Source organism: Nicotiana attenuata, unplaced genomic scaffold, assembly GCF_001879085.1.
Source record: "Nicotiana attenuata strain UT unplaced genomic scaffold, NIATTr2, whole genome shotgun sequence".
Classification (NCBI taxonomy): Eukaryota; Viridiplantae; Streptophyta; class Magnoliopsida; order Solanales; family Solanaceae; genus Nicotiana; species Nicotiana attenuata.
The window spans coordinates 677,196-691,827 of record NW_017670364.1 but is presented as its reverse complement, the minus strand read 5'-3'; the positions used below and the strand labels follow the sequence as shown (position 1 = coordinate 691,827).

The window sequence follows — 14,632 nt, the reverse complement described above, 5'->3', positions numbered from 1 at the left end:
TAATAATGGAAAAGAAATATTCCCACGTTAATACATGCAATCCGATCCATTTTAGAATTTACATTGAATATCGATCCGTTTTTGAAAACTATACTATACATCTATTCAATTATATAACTTCAAACTAAACAATCAAAATTGAAGAGAAAATAATTAAAGGTGAGAAAATGGCATCATCATTTTCTTCTTCTTTACTGATTTTATTATGTCTCATAGCTGCTTTTTTCACGAGTCCAAGTACGAGCAACCCTTTATCCGACGTATGTGCCAAGTCCAAAAATCCAGGCTTATGCTTGAAAGTCTTAGAAGGAAATTCTCATCAGAATCTTCATGACTTAACGGAAACAGCCATCAATTTAGCAGCAGCAAACGCCTCCGCCACGGCGGCCAAGATCAATATGCTGTTCAATCAAACAAATGATCCAAAACTGGAAGAGATATATAACTTGTGCACAACTTATTACAAAGCAGCCATTAGAACTTTGGGAAATGCTGAACAGTTTTTGAACATGGGCCAATACCAGAACTTAAATACTGCCGCGAATCTTGTTGGACAAGATGCTTTTAATTGTGAGACTGCATTTGAAGTGACACCTGGAATTGTCTCTACTATTACTAAGGACAATGATGATCTTCAGTTTCTTGGTACCATTATTGTTGCTGCTGCAGGTTTTCTTACTGGCTCGTCTCCTTAGGAAAATGCCTAGAGAGAGTGATAGGGTATAATAAATTCTCTACTAATTTAAAAACGATGTATGCAATAATACTACTCTAGAAACGTTTTTATAAATGTTAATTTAATTTACATTTAGGGATTGAATTTTCAAATGGGGGTAATTCACCGTGAATTTGAGTAAATTTTGGATGAATTAGTTAGACCCCTATTGAAACAATAAACTATATATCTTGTTTTTCATCGCTTTGAATTTTGGTTTCACCCGAAGTTACAGCAGTAGAATTTCGAATCACCAAACATTGTGGTGGAATGAATTGAATTTTTCAATCCTAAACAGTTTTGAGTTCGAGCTCTGAAAATGAAAAAAAAAAGTTGGTAAGGAGTATTTCACTCTTTAATAGGCCTTATGCGACGCGAAATACTGGACACAAGATGCGAAACCAAAGAAAAGGAGGAGCATTATGCAACGCCCGCCCTTTAATAGCAGCCCCACAGGGTATAGGCAGCTTCTAAGCCTAAGCTCATGATTAAAGCATGAGAATATGGGAGTAATTATTTTTTTAATCTCATTCTTCTTGATCTGAATCAGGATAATGCACCTTTTTCTCTGAATTCTCGGACTGGGCTGTAAGTTGAAGTACCAATTTTGGATTCACTAGCTTTTCAACACAATGATCAAATTTTAATTTAATTACCTCAGCCTAAATTCCTTTGCCAAGCTAGCTAGCTTGAACATGAGAGCGTGCTTCGTGAACCGGTACAAAGTTTTCTATTAGTGCGCTGCGGTCCACGACATTTACCAACTACTTAAAAGTTAAAAATCTCATCAACGTGATTTCCCTTGAAAATCACTTGAATTCGACTTCATCCTAAATCATCTTAATCAATTTTGGCTTGCAATTTGCTTCTTATCTCTTGAACAAGGGAAGGGCAGCATAGCATTAGCTTCAATTGAACAAGCTCAACCTTGAAAAAAAAAAATAGCGTTGAAAACGACTAAGTTGGATAAAGTAAAATAATAAATAAGGAGAACCTGCTCAATTATCACAAGCGGAAACTTTCAAACATTTCCTTCTTTGTTTTTTTTTTTTCCTTAAAGGGGTTAAGTGAAATTTATTCTTAATTTATTGAGTTCACAATTTCTAAATTATAATACTTTATTACGATACTTACAAAAATAGATTGGGCCTATGTGAAGCAGCGGGGAAGAAAAAAAGTCTCTTTGTAACTAATTGAATCATGCCATTAGCTAAGGTCATGGATGACTCGACTATAATGCCAGTAAAGCAATTGCTTGGAGCCCTAATTTTTTGGAAGCCCCATTTTTTCCCTTAAAGATGTATTGTATATGTATTATTCAAAAAATGTGCCTACATTTAAATTTAAAAAGAATTTTTGGAACGAAAGTACAATAACTTTAATGTGAGAATCGTTGTATTAGCTAGAGAATAGAATAATTTTTAATGAATTGTTTTCTTACATGGGTAGGGTAGCTATTTTTTTACGTCATTTATATCCTAACAACTAATATGTGCCCACATTATTATTGATATATTTACCTTTTTCATTCTCTCTTTTACTATTCTTATTCCCAATATTGAAAAGTCTCTCAATCGGCAGTTACCGCGGCTTACAAGTTGTCTTTTTCAAAGCATTACAACAAGCAATCATTATATTGAAGTAATGCAACACTTATTGATACCATTATATCAACTTATCTTGCTCTATAGTTTCTTACCCTTTGATTTCTGCTACTATCTTTTGTTTCTTGTACTTCGATTATCTTATTTATATGTGATAGCTACTGCTCTTTTTTAGACTACTTTATCATGACCTATTCGCTTTCGTTACTTTCATTTTCATAATGCATTGAATTGATTGTCCTTATCTGACCTCTTTTTTGTCATGCTTTCTCTTGAGCCGATGGTCTTTCGCAAACAACCTCTCTACTTCCCAAGGTAGAGGTAAGGTCTGCGTACACTTTATCTCCCCAGATCCCACTTTGTGGGTTTGCGCTGGATATGTTGTTGTATATCAACTTATCAAATTCTTGAGCCGGTTTTATTATTCTACATTTATTTTGTACTTTTTCATTGTAAATTTGTCTTTAATATTCTTACTTAGGGTCTTTTTCTGAAATTTGGTTTTAGGCCCCTAATCTTGTTGAAACGACCTTGTCTAACGTACACCCACTTTTTCCAGGAAATTTCTCTTCTTCCGAAAATCTAAGGCCAAAAACTGTCCTGTTATTATTGCTAATGAGTGTACGTAGTTTATCATTCGTATTTGGAAGATGAAAAAGTGAAAGAAAAAAAAAAGTTAGTTGCCGAAAGAGATTGCGTTAGTCAATGAAGGTGATCTCGAAATATTTCATTGAAGGTACACGATCAATTAAGGCCACCTTTTTCTGGTAAAAGACGAGTTGGATTTCACCCGTAATATTAGGGGTACAAAGGAAACCGACAAACCGTACCAACCCGGTTATATTCCGAGTCAAACCGAGAAAAAAACCCGATTATGATTTGATTTGATTTGGTTTGGTGTTGGAAAAAAAAACCCGACCATAATTGGTTTGGTTTAGTTTTAACTAAAGAGAGTCAAACCCAAACCAAACCAACCCGACATCACATATATAGATTTTTAGATATATTTAATATATAAATATACTTATTGTAATGTAATTTATAAATATTTCTTAAACTTTCTCATAATTTTATTTTTTTAAGGTATTATTTCAAGGTTGTACTTAGAACTTTTGAATGTTCCGATAAGTTTTATAGCCACTAACATTAGTAACTTAGAACTTTTGAATGTTCCGATAAGTTTTATAGCCATTAACATTAGTAACTTAAATCATGCTAACAAAAGCCCAAACCAAAATCAAATCAATATTAATACTAACAAAATACATTCAATTCAATACTACGAACGGCAATGTATTGAATATCTATTTTTTGTTTTGCAATAATTTAGATAAAAATGCATAATTTATTTTTGTTTTTTCTCTAGCGTTTAGTCATGTAATTAATATTCCCTTATTAGTCTATTTATTTTAGCATGACTTAGTACTTTTAGATTATGTTTATTTTTATTATGGCTTTTTAACTAGCAATATTTATATTACATAATTTTATTATTTTTATTGTTGAATATTTTAGGATAATGCCATGACACATCTCATATTTTGTATTATTTTCTTGAAAGATATCTTATATAGTTGTATCTTACTAGGATTAAAGAAATATTGTGAGCACAAATTATATGTTTTGTGCTACGAAGATTTTACCGGAAAAAAAAACTGAAAAAACCCGAATAACCCGAGAAAAACCGAGGTTGAAAAAATCTTGTTTTATTGGTTTGGTTTGGTTTGGTCTTTAGATTTAATAACCCGGTTTAATTGGTTTGGTTTGGTAATTGTAAAATCCGAATCAACCCGACCTATGTACACCCCTACGTAATATTATACTAGTGGATAAATATCTTAGAAAAAAAAAAGAGAAAAAACATAATTTTAATAATTATTCCAAAATGTGTCCTATATAATGGTCATCACAGTAAGCACACGTGGCAAGACATATAGCAGCTACTCCGTATCAATTGTGTTGGTGGAGTTTGCAACATTTTTTGCCCGATTCAATATTTGACGATTAAATGCAAATCTGATTCAAAATTTTAAATGAATGAAATGAAAAATACTTGAATTTGCCTTCATCCTAGATATTCATGGTAATAAATTATCCCGTTCTCTCATTCCTATCCGCCCCGTCCCTCACCCAGAGGCGAATTCAGGATTTAAATTCTGTGGGTTCAATTTTAAAGTTTTTAACATTGAACTCATTATATTTAAAGTTATGGATTCATATCTACTATTTTTACAATTTTAATGAAATTTTACTCCGCGACGAAAGTTATGGATTCAGTTGAACCCATAGGTAGTAACATACATCCGCTTCTGCCCTCACCCTAGCAAGAAAGAAAGATGAGTAGAGACTAATGATCAAATAATCTGGGCGGGACAGATATTTTATTCCTTTTTATCGAACTTTTCAACTTACCCATATCTGAGCCGACCCCCTAATCTATTCTATCTATGTATGAAGGGGCGAAATTAGGGGTCGGAAGCAGGTTTACGAGCCGGGAAAGAATCCAGTCCAGTACTTAATGATCCAGTAAATCTTAATGGTATCATGGATAAAAGGCACCGGTTGCTTAGAGTTTTAATGGTTTGGGTGCTTTTGAACTTTTTACAAATTTTTTTAGAAAAATAAACTAACAGATTTATACCTTAACATTATTTCTATAAAAAATTTGTGCATTAATTTTCAGTGAACCTAAAAAGACTAAACAACGAAGAATGTTAAGAAAGAAAAAAAAAACGGTAACACAACTATTGGAAGACAAATATACATACTCCACTTTTCTGATTTTCAAAATTGTTCCAATCATAAGTTATTTTTATTAATCTTTTGTCATTGAAACAAATGAATAAACTGACGCACCAACTTTACAGTCCTCAGTGTCTGCTATTTATTTATTTCTTGTGAAAGAACCCAAATGGTATATTAGCTAGAAAAAAACATTGTCACAAAATTCAAATGCATCCGAACCATTAAAACACTAAGTAACCTGTTAAAGATAGGAGTAGTCACGTGCCGATCACGTGAGTGTAGTTACGTCGGTTAAAAGGAATTAGTTAGTTATAACTAATTATAGGATTGGTTAGTTTAGGTGATGTAAGGCTGTAAATTAGATGCAATTATAGAAGTGTATATATACATAGTATCAGCTCATTGTAAAGATAGAGCTTCAATAATACAAGCCAGTTTTTTCTCAAATAAAAAATTCTCTCTAGAACCTTTTCTTCTGCTTTCCACCATTGTCGTCTTCACTGAAGCTCTCAAATCTTCATTATGGTATCAGAGTATCATATTCTTCCCATAAATCTGTCAACCTTGAAAAATAGGCTGACACAGTAGAAATTCCTTGCGACAAAGTTGCAATTTTTTTATGTAAAAAAAATGCGAGATCCATCTACTTTATCATATTTATCCTTCAAATCTGTCCAAACTTTATGTGCACTTGATTTGTACACAATACCACTGAGCAATTCCTTGCTCACAGCATTCATAATCCAAGATAAAACTATTGCATTACACTTCTCCCAAAGTTCATGCAACGACTTATCAAACTTATCCTTAGTGCATCGTCCATCAACAAACCCTAATTTACTCTTGCCTATCAACCCTATTTTCATAGGTCTACTCCATAATGTGTAGTTCTCAGTTCCAGTTAGCTGAATTGAAATCAAGGAGCTACCTGGAGTATCGCTTGGCTGTAAAAACAGTGGGTGATGATGATCGATGGTTATTGCGGTTGTTCCTGTGCTGGTTCCAACTGAAGCTTCTTCTCCAATTGCCATGGCTATCAATACACGTAAACTAAGTTTTGAATTCCACAATTAACAGAGTTTTTCAGTCGCAAATTGCAGAAAAACTGTGTACTCTAGCTTAATCGATTGCAAAAAATCACAATCGATCTACAATAAAAAAATTGTCGGAGAAAACGAGGAATGACAATTGTAGTGAACACGAATCTATCATCATTGCTCTGATACCATGATGAAGATTTGAGAGCTTCTTAACTATAAAGGTCACACAAGAGAAACATGTTACAAAATACATGGCTATCCAAATGATTTCAAAATGAGGAAAACCAATAATTTTCCACAAAGACCAACGGCTAACACCACAACACATGAAGGAGAGTAGTACATGGGAAAAGCAGCAGCAAATGCAGTATCTCAGGAGGGATAGCAGATGCTGAACTCATCAGTTGGAAATCCAACACCCACACTGCCTCAGCCAATCATGTTCACTCAAGAACAATATGATCAAATTTTAAAATTGATCAACAACGACACAGGTGACAATTCAAAGCATTTTGCAGGTACGACTAAGGCCACTACACTAGCTGACAAAACAAAGAATGAAAACTGGAAAGTAGATTCTGGTGCAACCAATCACATGGTTCACACCAGAGAATTGCTTGACAAGATAAATACTAATAGCCTAAAGTCTGGATCTAAGGTTCATTTACCTGATGGTACCTCACTAGATATTGCTTGTACTGGAGAAAGTAGGATTGGTGAATGTGGTGTTATTAGGAATGTACTATACATTCCAGACTTTAAATACAACCTGTTGTCGGTCTCTAAGCTTAAAAGGGACTTACAATATTTTTTATCTTTCTATCCTGACTTCTGGATCATGCAGGACCTTCACAATGGGAAAGTGAAGGGAATTGGTAAAGAGCTTGAAGGTTTGTATAATCTGCAGCATCAGCAAGACAAAGCCAAGGCTGCAACTGTGCAAACACATGATCATTCCAAAAAAGAAGAGGATCTAGGGGGTTTGGCATGGGAGACTTGGACATGCCCCTGATAAAGTGGTGAAGCGAATCCCAAACATGAAGTTCAAGATCAAGAATGATGGAATAAGAGATTGCACAATATGCCCTCTAGCTAGACTAGGAAGATTACCATTTCCAAAGAGTACAAGTAGATCAAATAAACCTTTTGAGATGATTCATGTAGATGTATGGGGTCCATATAGAGTAGCAAGTCACAATGGATACAAATCCTTTCTTACTATAGTAGATGATTACAGTAGAATGATATGGGTTTACTTGTTGAGACTTAAGAGTGATGTGATTGTATGCTTGAAACAGTATTTTGCTTTAATAAAAACTCAATTTGGAGGAACAGTCAGAATTCTGAGAAGTGATAATGGGACTGAATTTTTCAATTCTGAATGCAGAAGTTTGTTCAAATTGTATGGAATGATTCATCAAAGTTCCTGTGTCCATACCCCACAACAGAATGAGATAGTGAAAAGGAAACATAGACATATACTAGAGGTGGCTAGGGCAGTTAGACTGCAAGGTCATTTGCCTCTCAAGTTTTGGGGTGAATGTGTACATTTAACAGTTTATATCATTAATAGACCTCCCCTGTCATTGCTATCAGGGAAGTCCTCATTTGAGATGATGTATAGGAGAGCACCATCTTTACAGCATATGAGGATCATAGGATGTCTGTGCTTTGCCAAAATTCTAGTAGGGGGAGATAAGTTTGCAACAAGAGCCATTGGAGCTGTTCATATGGGATATTCTTCATCTCAGAAATGATATAGACTATATAATCTCTTGACTAACTCCTTTTTTGTAAGCAGGGATGTAAAGTTCATGGAGAAAATATTTCCTTTCCAGCTTTTAAAGGAAGGAAAGTTGCAGGTTTTTCCCAATGGAGTCATAAAATCTATTACCAGCAATGACACAACAACACCATCCACAGATGCAGATCCTCCACATGAAGCTGCAAGTCCTCCTTCTATAGATGCATTCCAACATAAGACAGTACCTGCTACAGAATCACCATCTTTGCCTTCACCAAATTTTGAAGACATACAACAGCCACAGCAGCTAGAAGGAATAGTCTCAGAAGCAGTCCATCATTCACACTCAGACAACCAGCCTAGAAAATCAAGCAAGAATGTGAAAGAACCTGCCTGGATGCAGGACTATGTGTGCAATGGTTCATTGGCAAGCTCAACTTCACAATCATCTTGCAAGTATCCAATGCAAGATTTTTTGAGTCACGATGGTACTTCAGTCAAATGCAAATCTTATCTTTCCAAGATAACTAGCTTGAAGGAACCTAGCAGCTATGAAGAAGCAGCAGCAGATCCTCAATGGGTAGAAGCTATGACACAAGAGTTGAATGCCCTCAAAGAAAATGGGACCTGGTCCTTAGTAGATTTGCCAACAGGGAAAGTTCCCATTGGTTGCAAATGGGTATTCAAAATAAAATATACAGCAGATGGGGAAGTTGAAAGGTACAAAGCTCGTTTGGTTGCAAAAGGGTATAACCAGATTGAAGGCCTCGACTACCAGGAGACTTTTTCTCCTGTAGTCAAAATGGTGACAGTCAGAGTGGTTCTTGCCTTAGCAGCAACACACAATTGGAATTTGCATCAGATGGACGTATACAATGCCTTCCTTCAGGGCGACCTTACTGAAGAAGTGTATATGTGCTTGCCCCAGGGATTTCACAGCCAGGGGGAGAAAGTATGTAGGCTGCATAAATCCCTCAATGGATTGAAGCAAGCTTCTAGACAGTGGAATTTGAAACTGACCGGGGCCTTGATCAATTCAGGATTTATGCAGAGTAGATTTGAATATTCCTTGTTTACAAAAAGGCAAGGGATCAGTCTAGCGATCATTCTAGTATATGTGGATCATCTCCTCATAACTGGAAATGATCATTGCCTAATTTCAGAAGCAAAGTCTATATTGCAAAGCAACTTCAAGATCAAAGACTTATGGGAGATGAAATTTTTTCTGGGAATTGAGATAGCAAGATCAAGAGAAGGAATACAGATGAATCAACGAAAATTTGCAATGGAATTGATCACTTATCTTGGAATGGCAGGATCAAAACCAGTAGCCACTCCAATGGAATGAAATTAGAGATTCACGACAGTAGAATATGACCAACACTTGGAGCTAAAGGATGATGAGAAGTTGCCAGATGCAGGGCCATACCAAAGATTGGTTGGGAAGCTGTTGTACCTCACTATGACAAGACCAGACATTTGTTATGCAATGCATGTGTTGAGCCAATTTATGCATTATCCAAAGAAGTCACACATGGAGGCAGCAATAAGAGTTTTAAGGTGCATAAAAGGGGCACCAGGTCTTGGTCTACTGATGAACTCAAAGTCGTGCCCAAAACTCACAGCATTTTGTGATGCTGACGGGGCATCATGTCCAGTGTCCAGAAAGTCTATGACAGGGTACGTGATGAAACTAGGAGATTCTTTGGTGTCTTGGAAGTCAAAGAAGCAGTGCACGATATCAAGAAGCTCAGCAGAAGCTGAGTACAGGAGCATAGCTGATGCAGTCTCAGAAATTCTATGGTTGACAGGATTATGCAAGGAACTGGGTGCAGAGGTTGAATTACCAGTAGAGCTGCTCTGTGATAGCAAGGCATCAATCCAAATTGCTGCAAATCCTATATTCCACGAACGAACGAAGCATATAGAAATAGACTTGCACTTCATCAGAGAAAAAATCCAACAAGGGATTGTCAAAACAAGATATGTGATGTCTAGAGATCAAGAAGCAGACTTGTTCACAAAGGCCCTAGGAAGATCGCAACATGATTACCTGATAGGCAAGCTAGGGGTGTTGAACTTGTTTGTACCATCTAGATTGAGGGGGAGTGTTGAAGATAGGAGTAGTCACGTGCCAATCACGTGAGTGTAGTTACGTCAGTTAAGAGGGATTAGTTAGTTATAACTAATTATGGGATTGGTTAGTTTAGGTGATGTAAGGCTGTAGATTAGATGCAATTGTAGAGGTGTATATATACATAGTATCAGCTCATTGTAAAGATAGAGCTTAATAATACAAGCCAGTTTTCTCTCAAATAAAAAATCCTCTCGAGAACCTTCTCTTCTGCTTTCGCCATTGTCGTCTTCACTGAAGCTCTCAAATCTTCATTATAGCCAGATGGCTTTAATCAAAGATCTCATTGAGATTTACTGGACCATTAAGTATTGGACTGGATCCTTTCCCTTACGAACCTCCTTCACCTGAAAATTACCATGTATATATAACGTAAAATTTATTTTGCGCCTCCATATGTTACAATTTAAATTTTCTTGATAGAATCCAAAATCATAGCTTAGTAGTATAAGGGGTTCAAAACTTCTGTGAGGTCACTAGTTCAATTTTTACTGGGATTATAGTCTCTTTTAATTTTTTAACTTTTTCTTTTTTTTTTTAATTTTTTAACAGAAATTCGAACTCCGCCACTATGTACGATTATATTAATCTACTACTCAACCACCATATTGATTTGATTCGCCTGACTCGAAGTCTAATGCGGGCCACAAAAAACTTGGACCAATATTACCTGCGGAGTTGCCTAAAGCTAGCAGATTTGTTTCTTTCAAGTGTTAGGTCTATTAACCGACTTTGACTTGTCTAATTTAAAAGAAAAACAATACAAACGTAATTTCGATTTTTCCACATAAAACATTTGAATGACCTTCAATTTTGGTTGCTAAACTGCGTTAGCTGCTTTGAGGAGTTCGTAGTACTGTATTGACTGTAATAATTGGGTTGCAAAATAATACTCTGAAATCATTTGACAGGGTACAAAATTTTAAATATTTTGTTTGACTTGTAGTTTAAACTAATACTAGCTAAAAAGTTGGTCCAAATGAAAATACATTGTATCAAACAAACTTAAATTTGATAATATAGAAATATTTCGAAAGTTATGTAAAAATAATATATTATATGATTGAACTTAGAATGGCCATTGACGTTAGTGATTCTAATAATTGTAGGACCAAAAAGGAAAAGGAAAATAAGGGGGAATTTTTTTATATTTTTTTTTTGGGGTGGGGATGGTAGAATCTTTTTACCGGATGAATTTCGTCTGCATACTAAAATATGTTTGTTGGCTTGCTTCTGGATTTAGCAGTAATTTAGTTTTGACGTCAGCACCATTATCCTATAGTTGTTCTTCGTTGACTAATACTACGTATTTAGTTGCTTAATGTCGGTCAAGTTTGGCTGTCAGCACGACTTACAATAAAACTCGAATAGAGAAAGAGAGAGTAATAAAATTTATATGATGGTTTTCAGATTTGACGTTTTTTTTTATTTTTTTATGAAACAAGAGAAAAAAAAAGTATTCAATTGAAATTCATGGTTCGACAGTCACTGAATTTGAATTCTCATTTATTTTCTTATGAAACAAATAGAAAAAAGAAGAATGCAACTGAAATTCATGGTTCGAGAGTATCACATATGAGTTAAATAAAAATAATAATAGTAAAAAATTGTATGTGCTCTAATTGCCATAAATTAAGATTAATAAAATGTTATAGTAGGTAAATTTATACTACATCATGATGTTGTATAAGTGTGTGTAAATTAAAGTTTTGACTTTAAATCAGAAATTCACGTCGAAAATTTTACTTGAAGTGTAAAACACTCTATTAAAGGCAATTTAATTCGCACTTTTTTCTATGAAACAAGAGAAAAAAGAAGAATTCAATTGAAATTCATTGTTCGAGAGTCACTTAATTTGAAATCGCAATAATTCAATTAAAAATATAAGTTCTTGACGGTTGAATTGATTTCCCACCCAAATATTGATTTAGAGGCTACGACTGGTCCAAATTTGCGTCGTATAAAAACTATTGACGGGAAAATTTTTACTATCAGGATTTTTTTATTTTTTTGACTTGAATTCGAGACTTCTAATTAAAGATAGAAAGATTTTATATATCCTATCACTATCTTCATAGACAACACGTACAACAACGATTAACTTCTTAATCTAAGCTAGTTGGAGATGTCTTCTTGGTAATGCAGGCAATAGATCCAAATAGAGGAATTCTCACTTCTAATTTTGTAAAATAGGTAACATAGAGACATGGAGAAGAAATTAAAAATTTATAATATGCTTGTCAATAGAAAAGTTAAAATTTTCGTAAAATAAATACAATGACTATGGTTTAAAAGTGGAACTCTAATTTGGCGGCTTACATTATTGAACATTTGAATTATGCGTATTACGAAGAAGTACTAACATGGGAATTCTCTTTGGAGTTTGAACAGCCTGTCATTACTAAAAAAGAAATGAAAGGAAGTTAGAAAGAGAAGCTCCTGCTTCTCTCCAGAAAAAGAATAAGCGACCAAAATCTGCAAAATAAACTCTCATTCACCAAACAAGAAGTAATAACACACGTATGTAACAAAGAATCTCTGACTTCTATATGAACATAAACAACTTCAAGCTCACAGATGCAGGAACAAGTAATAAAGATCTAACAATGGAGATGGACCAATATCAACCCAATGAACCCACCAATATCATTAACACTCAAGCCTCAGCTAAGGAACACCATGCTCAGACAAGCTCATTCTTGCTCAAACTGAAAGGAATCTGGCAGAAACACAACACCAAAACCAAATAGCAGTGCAGAAATCTGTGGACGGCCATGACACTTCAGATGAAACTGAGAATCAATATGAATCCGAAAACTTCATTCCTATAACACACACAGACAAAGAAAGGATTTACAATAACTGGACCAACGCTGTTATCATTAAACTATTTGGTAGGAAGGTAAGCTATGCTTTCCTACAAAACAAAATAACGGCCATTTGGAAACCAACGGAGAACATCACACTCATAGATCTAGGACATGACTACTACCTAATTAAGTTCATAAGCTCAGAAAACTACGACAAAGCTCTCCATGGAGGACCTTGGTTCATAGGAAATTAATTTCTCACTGTCCGAAAATGGGAACCAAAGTTCGTAGCTTCAGTAGCCTCACAAACTTACTCAGCCATCTGGGCCAGACTACCAGAACTACCAACGAAATTTTATGACTATGAAATCCTTCAAAAAATAGGATCTAAACTAGGGAAGCTACTAAGTATCGACGCATGTACTGCTTCAGCTACTAGGGGCAAATACGCGAGAGTTTGTATCCTAGCACCTATAGAAAGCCCTCTCAAAACTCATGTTATAATTGGACGCCATTATTAAAGAATTGCATATGAAGGTTTCAACATGTTGTGTTCCCATTGTGGTAGATTGGGTCACACTTTAACTAACTGCCCTCAACCAACGACCTCGAAGACTAGTGCAGTAAAAGGGATTCAAAAAAATGAAGATGGGATTGAATCCCTAGCAGAAGAGATAGATCATTGGACCATAGTTACTCACAAGAGAACTAAGCCAAGACAAGACCAAACGGAAAGGCTAAGCCCCCCTCCACAACGACATTCAAAACTGGAACATTCAAAACTGGAACAAAAAATGCAAGTTGAACAGAAGTCCCACGATGAACTCAGGAATGCAAAAGCCGGCCAAACACCACACAAACGACAGNGGAGTAGGGTACTTCATAGCAGATATGATAAAAAGAATACAAAGCAAAGCTGGAATCTCCAGGAGAAAAATGGCTCCCATATATGGAAAAACATAGTTCGAGGCTCACACATTTGTCAAACAGGCATACATTGGGAAATTGGGAATGCGCAATTAATTAGGGTCTGGCAAGATGGCTGGCTAGGAAATAAGGAATCACTAAGAGCCCAAATCCAAGGACCTTTAATGAAACACGAACAACACCAACCATTATCAGACATCATTGAAAACAGCTCTTTTAACCTAAACAAATTATCATTCCAGCTCCCCATCGAGGTTAAGAATAAAATCTATAGCACTTACATCAAGCAAATTCAACCTATCGAAGATAAGTATAACTGGGGTAAGAGTCCAAACGGGACCTTCACCATCAAATCCGCTTATGAAATGATACAAGGTAAAGAAGAGGGGGTTACTCAAGACTACAAATGGTTATGAAAAATCGACACTCTCAATAAAATAAAATTCTTCCTCTGGACGGTTATTCACAATAAACTACCCACAGCACAAATGCTCTTCAGCAGGAATATAACCAACTCTCCAAACTGTCACATTTGCAGCACTGAGAGGGAAGATATAAGGCATATGCTATTTAGATGCAAGCATTCCAAAACTATCTGGGCTCAAGCGGGTTTTAGTCTTCTACCTCCAGAGCCACCAGATAATGACACATTACACAACTGGCTAAAAACTCAAAGTAGCTCGAATATGAAATTTAATGAATATCTCATCTGGTCTGATGTTCTTCCTTTTATCCTCAGGCACATCTGGCTGCGCAGGAATGAGACGATATTCAACAACAATAGCAAACCTCTCCTATTAAAAAACATCGTTAACAAAGCCATGGAATATAAACTCCTGGCCACAAAACAATATCGACCCGTCACACCTAGAGATACCATCCTCGTCAAATGGAACCCGCCTGAACAAAACAG

General features: G+C 35.5%; 1 protein-coding gene across 1 annotated transcript; it reads left to right on the top strand.

Annotated features, from left to right (window-relative positions):
• Nucleotides 1-56: 56 nt before the first annotated feature.
• On the top strand, nucleotides 57-902 carry LOC109238397 (pectinesterase inhibitor-like). The gene has a single exon (XM_019404845.1). It carries the CDS (start codon nucleotides 168-170, stop codon nucleotides 693-695), a length of 528 nt encoding a protein of 175 aa, XP_019260390.1. The 5' UTR covers nucleotides 57-167; the 3' UTR covers nucleotides 696-902.
• Nucleotides 903-14,632: the final 13,730 nt, after the last annotated feature.

What these genes read in the sequence shown, in the direction of transcription:
- LOC109238397 (XM_019404845.1), top strand. Translation starts at nt 168, where the DNA reads ATGGCATCATCATTTTCTTCTTCTTTACTGATTTTATTATGTCTCATA.